We start from the raw sequence: 15,015 nt of genomic DNA on the forward strand, positions 1-15,015 counted from the left end.
AAGATACAAGGTACATTTCTGGTAAGGAACAAATATCAAAATTCATATCTGATAACTAATAAACTCGTGTGATAATACAGTACTGTCAAGCTAAATAATACATGTGAAGAACATCAACTTGGATTCCTGATCTGAATGATATAACTGAGAAAAACAAACGTTGACTGACACTTTATGAAACAAATATGACCCTGACATACTCAACTTGACCTGATACTCAAATACAGACCAGGTAAATGTTGGTACACTTAAGTGACGTGTGTGGGTAAGAACACACGATATAAAGAACAAAAAACACAGGAACTGTGTCATGGTTGACAAGAATAGCTTGGTGCTTCCTTGCATCTACTTAATATTTTCACTGTTATACTTTATATGCTTTTGTAAGCTCTACATTGCTTTACATAAACATACACTATCTGCACACACACACACAAACATACGTACAGTATTTATACACAATATATTGTATGAAGTGCACAAATGTCTGATAAGAAACTTAACTCTGAACTTAGCAAATGAAAACTGTCAAAAACCTCTGTAAGTAATGAGGAGAATGGGCCCACTTTACTCTCTGCTGAGAAAAACCAATCTCTAGACTTGAATTCTCCTTCTTGAGGGTGGCTGATCAAGTGCTACAACTGTTAATTTACCAGGACAACCATAAATCTGAAAATTAACGCTTCTTATATAATTTCCCTACTGGTACTGACAGTTAAAAATCCTGTTAATCATATTATATTTGCAGTTGAACACTTTCCACCAACTTATCAACCTGAAAAATACGCTCCTAGACCTACAGTAAATTTCTGAAATCCATTTACCCAACTTAATTCGTTCTTGTTTACGTGGTCATGCAAAGGGTATATTACGAAGGTCATCACAACAATATGGGCTAATTATTAATCACTGGTGTCCATGCCTTACCTGTCTCTTGCGGGGGGGATGGGATCTGATCCAGAAGGATGGCTTGAGGGGGTAAGGACGAGGAGAGTCATTTTATATTCGATAGTATTCAATAAGAAAATATGGGTCCCTTAGTAGGGGCGACTGAAGACATTAAACGTATAACTCTCTCTCATGTAAAAACATTTGAATCGAAATCTACTGCAAGAGTTTATATATACAATATTTCATTCAATAATCCAGGTTTCAGCCACTTGCTAATTAGCTAATTATGTCCATGAGGCATACGTGCTTCACATATGGTGCTCGCTTGGTGCTTATTAATTGAAGGTTAGCATGAAGTTATTCCTCATGAAAGAATGCTTCAGTTGGTTTTACCCCCAAACAAGCTGTTTACTTCATTCAGATGATGTGTAAACTCATGACCTTTTTCATGACAATTTTCCTAAAGATGATATAACTTTAATATAATCTTTACTTCAATTTGATAATAGTAATCTTGAGAAATAGCATTTTGTCACATTATTATAACCTATGCTAATAAGCCATAAGGTAGAATATCATTTAATTTTGTAAATAGCTTTCTTTCATACAGATAACTTCCTACAGACTCTTCCAGACCTTTGTGGGTTTACTTTAGTATACACCATCGGCAGAATTAAAACCACTTGAAAATGAGTCCACTAATTTTCTATATGAGATTTCTACTTTGAAAAAATACCTATTCTTATGTCCTAATAAGATAGAAAGATTGCCAAAAAAATTTACATTACTAACAACTGTTACTTATCAATATTTCTAAAAATATTGTAGCAGGTGTTACCCTAACATGTAGACCCTTACCATTTTGATACAATTCAGTACAGAGTCAAATTTCCAACGCTTTCCTTAGTTTTATTCATCATAAAAACTAATCAATAGTCTTTCCCTGCTAACAGAATGTGTAAATAGCTAAGATTATGTAATTTTCCAGCCTAGAGAGAAGGAAAGGACCAAACAACATGGATAACCATGCGTGACATATACTTTTCAATCTTGAAAACTGCCATTAAATACTTAACCTATATCAATTTCTAATTTTTACATCTTCCTAACTGTCCTCCTCATGTTACTGAGGATTGTGATGACTAAAAACAAGATTAATAAAGTAGCAGTCACTGCTGTATACATTTCTGGTTTGGGAGCAAATCAGCTGAGCTACAATGGATGGAGCCAAATCACACACCTGGACTACGATCAACATTGTCCACATTCTGTTTCATCTCCCTTATGTTTCAATTAACAACTGACAATAAATTTTTCATTCCTTGCTTATATGCCCTTGTCAAGACGTAGTAGTTACAGGCTATTTACATAAATGTTCAGCATCCTGCTAGACAATATCTAATAATACTCATCTTGACTCATATTTTTTGTTCTTTTTGTTAGCCTAAAATACTACTGCACTTATTTCAACTCCACTTTTGTATTTGCTATCATTACTCCTTTACTCTGCCCACTCTTGTTCTATAACATCCTCAATAGCACCTTTACTAGTCTAAATTATTTTTCTTTGTCTTCCTAACCCCAATTATCCAGTAGCAGAGCTCAGCCCTGTTATTAGTTGGAATACATGGAAAAAAAGCAAGCTTTATTGCAAACATTCTAGTAACTGCCTCCTCAGATACAATATATGATCTTTGACCTACGGATTAGGATCATGAGATCTGCTTGACCTAGGCCAGCAGTCGTTAAGCAGAGTCCCATGTTCCTCAACCTCCTCCTCCTTCCCTAACCTACCCTTACTCCCTAAATTCTTCCTAGATAAGAGGCTCTCCCTCTCTCCTAATACCTAAATATTTTATCTTGTAGTACTGTAATATGATTATGATTTAGAAAATTTTTTCCTTACAGAGAAATAACACAAAAGGATTAAAACATCCAAAATATAACAAATTCACAGCAATATGTGTAACTAACTCAATAAAGTATGAATCATTCAATTTATAATCCTAAGGTAAGGACATTAAACACAATACGTATTTGCTTTACTTTACAGCTCTCAAAGTATTAAACTATCAGCAGCAAATCTAATACTAATAATGATCAACCACTGAATGACAACTGATAAAAAACTCTATAAGTGAAGGTGGGCTAGAAACCATTTGTCTTGTACCCATTTTGTTCTGCTATGAACAATTTTAAAAAGCTGTTTTGAGATTTACTGGGAACGTGTCTGAAACCTGCACCTGCTTGGTTATGATTAATTTCTTCATGATGTTTTAAAGCAGTGAAATAGAAAATTTACTGGTAACAATGCACATCGTCATAGGAACTTTAATGGCAGAAAAACTAAATTTTTAGGAGAACCCACTGCAGTCTTAGCAAGTTAATTCTCATACAAGATTAATGCAGTCTATGTCCACCTATCACAGGCTAAATTTGTCATTATGAAATACAGTTTAGATTTGATAAAGATTTTATACATCTACACAATTGAGATAAATATTTCAAAATACTATAAATAACATCACAGAAGAATTGTCAACAAAACACCACTTAAAGCAATGCACATTAACACCAAAAATGACACTTATGACCATCAATATTAACATACAATTCTCTACACAATATTCTGACAAAATTCTCTAAAACCTGGGTTACATTTACACAGCACAATTTCACGTATCTGTCTATCCATACTACGTATACGGAAAAATGTGTGTAATGTATAAAAAAAACTTGTTACACAACAAAGCAACTGATAACATACAAAAATTCCTTTAGCTATTCATCCACCAACAATTCGGAAATTATACTCAGCACAATTCAATCAGAAACCATGACAAACACATAGTGAGGGATTTCAGTTCCATAATTTTAATTTTGTAATACGTAAAACTTCTGTAGACTGCAAAGGTTAGTGCCTTCTGCAGGATAATCTTATTGTATAATTCATGCATACGCATACCTTCAGTACATACTGGATACAGTACACAAAATAGATGTTGCATCATTTTATCTTCTATTGAAAAACCAGACCAAGGTAAACCAATGTTCAAAACTGTAAATTTTCAAAATGTTTTAGGCTTGGAAAATGTATCATATGCCATAAACTACACCACTCTCTGAATGGAACATGCACACACACACACCCAATTAATACATGCATACATATTAACACACATATACAATACAGTAAATGTACATGTGCACCTTTCAACTTTTTCACAAAAAATAAAATAACAGTAGCCAGTGTAGTAAGAAATACTCTCTCTGTTCAGTTTGGTTTCCTTCAGATGTCATGCAGGAATAAATGAAGATCCAGGAATTGAAACTGGGGGTGTTGCATTTCCAGGGATATAATGGAAGTATGTACCGCACACGGGAGGGACAGCAGCCATTGCCTAACCTAACTTTTCCTTGCCTAATTTAACCTAACCTTGTTACCACTTCACCTTACCTAACCTAGCCCGGGGTTCTGTCCCTGGTCTTGTCACACCTATCCACTGGAAATGCATTCACCCCACGAGAGCTAATATTTCTAATATTTACTTCAGGTCATGCTAGAAATTCCAAGCCTAAACTTGGTAAGATCAACAAAACCAAAAGGTGATGAAAGAGACTGTAAAAATGAATCTTAAAACCTTTACCTTCTTCCTCCTTTTCAGCTTTGATCTTGACCCTCCGCGAATTGGCAACACTCCAGGTGCCCGAGCGAGGGCGTACGCCGCTGGACTGCGCCGAACCATCGCCACCGTCGATTCCAGACGATACCCCATACCCAATGTCATGAGACAAGTCTGAAGAACCATCTTGGGCTTTGCCGGAGGACCCAACACCCGCAGTTTCCTGTAAGAAATATTCACTTTAACTATGGAATTTCCACGGCCAAAAAAGATGTCTTATCGTACATAAGGTTCCAAAGCATTACCACTTCAGTGCAGCATTAAAAACCAGGAAAAATTTCAATCAAACTGATCAAAAAGTTTTTCCAGATTTTCAGCAACTGTCCTCGTGTTGCTACAGCTTTTAGCTAGAAAAAGATAGACAAGGAAAGGCATAACATATAAACATGTAAATAAATCAAGCATAAACAAAGGAGAAAAACACCTAAAAATTATTATTAAATAACTAAAAAAAAAAAAAAAAACTATATGGAGCCCTACAGTTTATTTTGAAAAATAAAAGTGAAACAGTATCAAATAAACAATGATAAAATTAACACAACACACTAAAATTCATAAATTTTCTACTAGAAATTAATGAAAACTAAGCAAAAAAAAAAAATTTAAGAATTAAACAAATGATGAGGTACAGTGAATGTATGACTGAATGACTGACCAGGCATACAAAAATTCCATGGGCATAAAATACCTTGATATACCATGGATTGTTCAGGGAACTGGTATGAATGGAGAATGAGAAGTATGGTTAATGAAAAATATATAATTTAAAATGTTGTGAGCAAGGGGGAGAGGATGATTTGTCAAGTGCTGGACAGATGGAATCTAGGAGGTACAAAAAACAAAGGCTCTGGCACCCATGAAGTGTATGAGTGCATTAAGGACTGGTGGTGTGTGTGTGTGTGTGTGTGTAACGGAGTTCAATTTACACTTTACCAATATATTAAATGGCTAATGTTGTGAATTTCTTGTGCAAGATTCATTCATATATATATATAGTATGTATATATATATATATATTATGTATATATATATTATGTGTGTGTGTGTGTATATATGTGTGTGTGTATATATATATATATATATATATATATATATATATATATATATATAGATATATCTAATAAAAGGAGCCCATAAAAACACCAAAATTTAGAGAGAAAAGTACTATATTTCAGAGACTGCTGTCTCTCTCTTCAGGTATATGAATGAGAAAAGTTTACAGAAAAGGTGGTATTTATACCAAGAGATTCGTCCACAAGTAAGCCAATTTAGGTCACCCCCGCTGATAATCTTCCTTTAATCTTCTTAAGCGTTGGTTGAATGAACACTGCGTCGACGATGTCGGATGTCCAATTCCCTTTTTGAGATGTTCTATGTACCGCTTGCTTCCTTTCTTTTAATTAAGGGCCGATTCCATCATTTGACTCTTGTACCGGCAGTTTTGCTGCTATAAATTACACGTGACATATTCCAGTTTATTCTATGGTTATGTTCATTTATATGATTGAAAATAGCCGAGTTCTGTATCAGGGATTTGGCTAAGGTATTTGGGTAGGTAAATGCAAAAGGGTTGGATTTCCCAAGGGTGTGAGTTACTCTCTTAATTCCCCACCTGGAGACGATTAAGAGAGTAACTCACACCCTTGGGAAATCCAACCCTTTTGCATTTACCTACCCAAATACCTTAGCCAAATCCCTGATTAACGTCCAACAAAAGACATCGCCCAAAGACTCTGGGGTATATGAGATCCCATGCCAGGACTGTGACCAATCTTACATCGGATTTACAGGTAAATCACTTCCCCAGAGATTAATACAACACAAACGGTCAGTTAGGTATGGACAACAGAACTCGGCTATTTTCAATCATATAAATGAAACATAACCATAGAATAAACTGGAATATGTCACGTGTAATTTATAGCAGCAACTGCCGGTACAAGAGTCAAATGATGGAATCGGCCTTAATAAAAGAGAAGCAGGTAATGAACATCTCAAAAGGGAATTGGACATCCGACATCGTCGACGCAGTGTTCATTCAACCAACGCTTAAGAAGATTAAAGGAAGATTATCAGCGGGGGTGACCTAAATTGGCTTACTTGTGGACGAATCTCTTGGTATAAATACCACCTTTTCTGTAAACTTTTCTCATTCATATAGCCTGAAAGAGGAGGGAGGACAGCAGTCTCTGAAATATAGTTAAACTTTTTTCTCTCTACATTTTGGGGTGTTTTTTATGGCTCCTTTTATTAGATGGAATTCTGTTGTTACAGAACACTTTTACCAGTCATATATATATATATATATATATATATATATATATATAATATATATATAATACAGGCGGCCCGCGGTTAACGGCGCAATCACTCAACGGCGAATCGGTTTTACGGCGGTCGTCAAAAATATTCATTAAAAAAATAAGGCATTTTAAAGGTATCTTTACGGCACAAATTTCAGTTAACAGCGCCGCTAGCGCCGTTGTCTAACGAGTCCATACATTTGTAGAAATGCCGTTCAGACCATAAAGGTTATGCAAATTATATTAACAAATTTTATGGAGAGTTATTACGTAGGTATTAGGGTAAAATATATGCCTCTGACGCTGTTCTAAGCCGAAAATATCGAGTTACATAAGTGCAAATTTAGCTGTGGATGTGTCGATTCATAAATGTTCATGCTTTGTTTAAAATGTGTATGAAAATGTATTACGTGAAAGGCATTTTTATTTCTGTACAGAAATATGATACAAAGGCAGCTTTGAAACTGCCCTTCACGTTATCAAATACGATATTTTTTCATGTTCTTTCTTGTAAGCCGCCGCCTGCCACTCTTCCGAAAATATAGATTTAAAAAAAGTGCAAATCGGCGATCGATGTGTCGATTTTATAAATGTTTATGCTTTTATGTTTAAAATGTGTATGAAAATGTATACGAATAGGGTATTTTTATTTCTGTGCAGAAATATAATAAACAGGCAGCTTTTGAAACTCCTTCAAGTTATCAACTACGTTGTTTTTTTTTCAAGTTCGTTCTTGTATGCCGCCGTCTGCCGCTCTTCCGAAAATATCGAGATAAAAAGAGTGCAAATTTAGCGATCGATGTGTCGATTTTTCAAATGTTTATGCTTTTATGTTTAAAATGTGTATGAAAATATATTACGTAAAGGTATTTTCATTTTTGTACAGAAATAAGATACAAATTAAAGGAGCCTTTGTAACTACGCTCCACGTTGTCAGGGGATGGTTTTTCATGTTCGTTCTTGTCCGCCAGTTCCGAAAAATGCATTGTGTTATTTTATTAATTATGCATCTTTTCCATAAATCCTTTAAAAAGTTATACATTATTTCACTGTATCCAAGAATATTGTATGTATTCTCATATTATAGTATTTTAAAATACTACGGCAAACTTAAGCCCGTATTCCGCGGAGCGGCCAATGTTGTGGTTTGAAATCAGCTGATGAATACGAGTTTGTTTCACCATAACGCAATTCTGAGCGAATGCTCTTGCTTCTCGTTAGCATAAACGAATATCTATATACTTGACTTATATGAGACAAAGTTATTTTTCCTTATACAGCGTGTTTTTAGGTGGAAATATTTATTGAATATGTCTCATTGTGAATGTGAACTACTATTTTTTTCGTTAACAGATTGCGTAAAAAATTACGTGATTCCGTTCGCAATAATCCTTTATATCATCGTAATACGAACTTTATGTTATCTTATATCGGCGTGAAACCAACAGTAAAATGTGTTCTTTCAAGCACAGTAGTTTTGATTAAAATGATTTTATCCCAATTTTATCTACAGTTGTGTGTGATGGCAGACGTTTACTGCAGTTTTATCCTTGTTGCCGATGTACGATAATAGTCATTAGCAGCTTGAACAGTTTTTCTCAGCTTAGTTATAACTAGGTTTAAATTTAACGGTATATTTCCGGGTTGATCTTTAATCTATATTGATCTCTGATCTATAGCGAATAAAGTTATTACATTAAGATATCTCAGTTCTATTCTATACTTAACGCCATTTATAACAAATACAGCAATGTTGCACTGTAGTACAATGATCGAAATACAAGCCAAACAGATGTTATCCAGTTCGGTTGTACCTAGAAAAAAAAAAAAAAAAAGTTTCTCGTTCGGTTGTTCATGGCTGTACACGTTCACGCAACGAGTATAACGTTAAAACCACACTTTCATCATTCTCTTTTCCTGATATTGAACTTATGTAACTAGAAGATGGATAAAGTTAGGCCATTGTAATTTGATCTCTCATAAAATCGGACTATCATAAGACTAATGATCATAACCTGAACACTACAGCTACCTGTACACTGTATAAACTTTATTATATCTTTACATACTCTAGACACCCACATGTACTGTACAGTAAATTCTATAGTACTATACTGCATAAATATATTTTTTACGTTATTGCGCTGCGCGTTGTGGGATTCGGCGCTTTTGACTGGTCTAGAGTTTCGAAAGGTGTGCGACGGCCGTAGGCTTTTAAATCGCTCAACGTCGAAAATCGCTTGGCGTCGGTGGCCAGGAACGGAACCCCTGCCGCTAACCGAGGGCCGCCTGTATATATATATATATATGAATAACTTGATCACGAAGTATATAAAACGTGATGCTATGTATAAATAAAGGTTTTTTTGCCACGAAGGAAAAAAAATGAAAAAGCGAGTTAGCCGAGTACTTTCGGTCCTATTCAGACCCTTTACTGAGGCATACTCAGTAAAGCGTCCGAATAGGACCGAAAGTACTCGGCTAACTCGCTTTTTCATTTTTTTCCTTCGTGGCAAAAAAACCTTTATATATATATATATATATATATATATATATATATATATATATATATACACACACACACATACATAGACATTGACTGGTTACTGGCATGTTTTTGTCCTTTAAAATGTTTACTATAGTCCTCGGTTACTAGAGAGTTCCTCACTCCTATCTAAAAAAAAATTAGCTTCATCCCAAAACGAAGTTTTATGCCAGCCTCCGGCTCTGAGAGAGAGAGAGAGAGAGAGAGAGAGAGAGAGAGAGAGAGAGAGAGAGAGAGAGAGAGAGAGAGAGAGAGAATCTTAAGTGCGTTTACTTCTCATGTTTTCAGAAAGGGTGTGAGGAATGTGGTGTCGTATGTAGACGTATTAGTACTAATAAGATTTCTTTATTGAAAAACTAAGTTTCATGTACGAGACTCATAGCTGATTCAGCAATTAAAGGATAAACTTGGCATATATAAGTATAATGCAAAACAGAAGTATTTAACTATAATACGTGACAAACTGTCACATACTCAAGTCAATGACCCTCGCTCGTCATCTGAAATAGCAATCGATCGGGCGACAGAACTTTACGACTAGACCAAAGCTGGAGCAAAGGTAGCATTATTAGGCCGATAAGCTCTCATCTCCTCATGCTCCACGTTACATATAAGCAGCAATTAAGTTCTCTTGAATGTCTCAGAATCTTGTTGCCATAATTTTATGTGTGGTAGTGAATACTTACGTTATTATATTGTTCGCAGAGTTCTGGTCTTCAATAGGCCTACAAGACACTTATCATTTATATAATGCCCGTAAAATTAAGTTCAGGCTCCTGTCTTGATTAGGCCTACCAGACATGAGAGTGAGTCTTAAAGAATTCTGCCAGATATTGACACGTGTGCTGTCAGTTTGCCGTCGATAATTGATACTCAGTAAGCATGAATTCCACTTTGTAATCAAAACAATCTCACCCGTTTAACATTTATAACTATACAAATATTCTCATACGATTTTTGTCATATATTTTTAAGACTAACTCAGCAACCACAGTGTCGAATTTTGCCACCAAATACTAGCTGGTTATTTAAATATTGGCAGTATGCTGTCCCCAACCAACTATCCACCAAGAATTATTATATATTAATTAATAACAAATAAATAACCTAGCTTGCTATAGACTAAAACGTTGTTACACGCTAAAACAACTCTTCTGAAAACTATAAACAATTACGAAGGTCGGCGATAAGACGATGCCTAAATAAATCGCTTGAATAACTGATAAGAGTACGTAATTAGGCAGAAGATACAGATTCCCCTTTGAAATAAAACAAATCCAGAAACGATAGAGAGAACGCATCCACACTTCAAGGCTACCCGTTCATAGCTTCTTTACCACTGCGCAGGCGCTAGCGCCTACACACAAACACTAACTCACATTCAAACGCATACAAATATGTATATACAAATACATATCAGTATCTCAAAAACACAAACATGCCTATATGAATACACAGCAATATCCACAGACGCTTTTTCGCTGAATGGAATTCCGTTGACGCATCAACCACATATTTTGGTGAGTGACGTCACGATTTCGTCACAGCTCAACCGGATGAAATGACACGTGTGAGTGAAGGACACAGAATTATACGGGTTCTGAATATATAATTAACGTTTATTGCTAATTTGAAATTAAACTGTTTGAATTAGATTACATTTACGTTAACGAAAAAGAACTTTTAAGATGTAATAGGCAACCCATCACGTAGAAACAAGAAAGAGGTTTAAATATCACAGACTTGCCACCAAACTCGGCGTGCGTGGAATATTATCGATCTCTCTCGCTGATGAAATATGAACGCGTCCAGCGGCCTTCCGGATTTGGAAGTAGCGTCTACGAAAATGCTAGAAGAAGAAGAAGAGGAAGAGGAGGAGGAGGAAGAAAAGAAAAAGGAGAAGCAGCAGCATTACGAATGAGACAGCTGAGCTTCTATGAAAAAAAACAAAAAAACAGAACGTCGAATGTGGGCCTACGTGAGACCGAGCTACCGTAAGGCTTTAGAAAAATATTAATGCGGCAAATGATGTATACTTTCCATCCTACCATGCATATTTCACACTAATCATTACACATAAATACGTATATATATATATATTATATATATATATATATATATATATATATATATATATATACTATAAACGTATATATATACATTATATATATTATACATACAATATATATAACATATGAAGTACAAATAGTTCCATTTAATTTAAAAATAAATCAATACTTTCCAGATATTTAATGAAATAAATAACTTTCTTCTCTTTGAAGAAAATTACATTAGATATTTTAGACCAAAGATAAAAAGCTCGCTAATAACCAAGAGAGAGAGAGAAAGAGAGAGTTGACTGCAATTAACTAATTACCTGTCATTTACATTGCTAATACTAAGAATTACATCCATGGATAAAAATAAATATATCACATTTTTTTCAAGCTCAATGGAATTTGCCAATTATCAATGTGTACATATATAATTATTAATATAATAAAATAAAAATATAATAATATATATAATATATATAATATATATATTATATATTATAGAATAATTTAATATAATAACTTGATCCACGAAGTATATAAAACGTGATGCTATGTATAAATAAAGTTTTTTTGACTTCTTGGCAAAACAAACTTTATATATATATATATATATATATATATATATATATCATATATATATATATATATATATATATATATATATTGATAATTGGCAAATTCCATTGAGCTTGAAAAAATCGTGATTATATTTATTTTATCCAATGGATGTAATTCTTAGTATTAGCAATGTAAATGACAGGTAATTGGTTGATTGCAGTCAAAAACTCTCTCTTCGAAGTTACATACATACATACATACATACATACATACATATACTACATACATATACCATATATATATATACATACATTATATATATATATATAGTATATATATATATATATATATATATTAACTTCGAAGGTCAAAATATCTACGGCTTCAGAGAATCTAGAAACAATATCACATTATCAATACCACATTTTCTAAATCAGTAACCAATAGCAACACTACAATAATAATAATAATAATAATAATAATAATAATAATAATAATAATAATAATAATAATAATAACAATAATAATAATAATAATAATAATAATAATAACAATAATAATAATAATAATAATAATAATAATAATAATAATAATAATAATCGATGAAACAAAATTGGTGAACTCGACTACAGTTGAAAATATACTTACAATATATATATATATATATATATATATATATATATATTATATATATATATATATATATATATATATATATAGTCACCAGGTTCTTCTGACACTATATATATATCAATTAAATTTGCAAATTATTTCTGATCAAGAATTATTCTTTTTTCAGGTTGTTAACGAAATAAATATTCAATACATTAATCTTACGTATTATAAACCAAATAATCGTACGAAATTCAAACCAATGATCATACGTGAATCAGAATAATCATCATAAATAAATTAAACCAATTATCGTACACGAATTAAAACAATTATCATACATAAATTGAAAAACATTCATTGCCTTTTTCACCCATGGATTTTAATTTTGTCAAAGCTATCTGCAAATCCAAATGAATATTACTTTGTTCCGCATGGATGTGTTGGTTGACATTTTAAGTAATAAACATACGACGACCTACTTCCTCTCTCTCTCTCTCTCTCTCTCTCTCTCTCTCTCTCTCTCTCTCTCTCTCTCGAGCACTCCACGAGATAAGCGCACAAGCAATCCGCGAAATTGCTAAATACTGGCACTCTAATATCGGCCTGCTCATCCTTTATCATAATAATAATAATACAGAAGAAGAAGTAAGATTATTATTATTATTATTATTATTATTATTTACAGAATGGTTGGCCTAAATGTCTTGTCGATGATTACACGAATGTTGCCAATACAGTCTCTCACCGCTAGGTTGCCGTGCCATGAGAGAGAGAGAGAGGAAGAGAGAGAGAGAGAGAGAGGATGAGAGAGAGATGAGGATGAGAGAGAGAGAGAGAGTCTTAACTTAAAATAGTACTGTTATAGGTAATACTATGGTGCACAAATCAAATCAATTTATGTATACACCAATTTCCGGCTGATATATATATATATATATATATATATATATATATATATATATATTAGAGAGAGAGAGAGAGAGAGAGAGTATGTATATATATATATATATATATATATATATATATATATATATATATATATATATATATAGAGAGAAAAGAGAGAGAGAGAGGAGAGAGAGAGAGAGCAAACCACTCTATGACAAAACAGCGCACCAACTAAACAAAAACAAAAAAAAAAAGAAGAAGAAGTGAGCTTTTACTAAAATTAGCTAAAGGGGTCGTTCAAACCGGTCCCCCACCCCCCAAACAAATCCATAGTTCAGCAACCTCGGCATAAACACAAAAGGAAAAGAGCTCTCTTTATTTTCTTTCAAGGAAACGCACAAAGAAGTTGCGGTCGAGGGGGGGGCTTTTTTTTTTATTACTTTTTTTTTTTTTTTTTGGCACTGCCGTTTACAAACGAATCAAGAGCAAGCGATAGGGGGCGCGTTCATTAAGGCCTTTGAGGTTTCTTTTATGAACCCTCTTGCGCAGCTAGTAATAATAATGAGAAACAGACCTACAGTTATGAATGGGTACAAATATATTTAACCAAAAATGTACCCATACATATCTATATATATGCTTCTCTAATTCGAGACTATTTCTAATAATAATAATAATAATAATAAAATGTGAGCAGTATATGAAGAAAAAAATATACCATACCTTTCTTAATAATTAATAATAATAATAATAATAATAATAATAATAATAATAATAATAATAATAAAACGTGAGCATGTATGGAGAAAAAAGTATACAATAGCTTTATTATTAATAATAATAATAATAATAATAATAATAATAATAATAATAATAATAATAATAATAATAAATTAAAGACGACGACACCTTATACTTTCACCTGAAGCCTTCTCATTTATTTCACGGTCGGAGCGCAAAGGAAAACGAACGAACACAACTGCGACAAATCTGTCAAAAGCGACGATTTTTGACGCAGTGACGCAATATCTCCCCCCCCCTCTCTCTCTCTCTCTCTCTCTCTGAGACGATTGCATCATGGTACAAATGGCAATAAATCTCGCCGTTGCTCGTTTGTTTCAAATGGAGTGAAATAATGCTCTCTCTCTCTCTCTCTCTCTCTCTCTCTCTCTCTCTCTCTCTCACACACACACACACACACACACCCAGACACACAAACGCCAAACTGTAGAAAGTAAATACTATATTTAAGAGACCAGCTGTCTCTCTCTTCAGGCAATATATATATATATATATATATATATTATATATATATATATATATATATATTATATATAGTTATATATATTATAATATAATGTAAATGTTTAAGTGAAAAATTAGCTTTTTGTTTATTTTATAGCGGTAACAGGATTTTTAAATGAATAAATATTCACGTATAGTCGGTGTGTGTGTGTGTGTAGTGTGTGTGTGTG

The 15,015-nt window shown here is 33.3% G+C and overlaps 1 protein-coding gene across 1 annotated transcript in view; it reads right to left on the reverse strand.

The window, feature by feature from the left end:
• LOC135213154 (uncharacterized) overlaps positions 1-15,015 on the reverse strand; it is a 309,126-nt gene that overhangs the window by 168,815 nt on the left and 125,296 nt on the right. Inside the window, 2 exon segments of the mRNA XM_064247098.1 lie at positions 928-969; positions 4,539-4,737. Coding sequence (XP_064103168.1) covers positions 928-969; positions 4,539-4,737 — 241 coding nt within the window.

This window comes from Macrobrachium nipponense, chromosome 42 (assembly GCF_015104395.2).
Source record: "Macrobrachium nipponense isolate FS-2020 chromosome 42, ASM1510439v2, whole genome shotgun sequence".
Classification (NCBI taxonomy): domain Eukaryota; kingdom Metazoa; phylum Arthropoda; class Malacostraca; order Decapoda; family Palaemonidae; genus Macrobrachium; species Macrobrachium nipponense.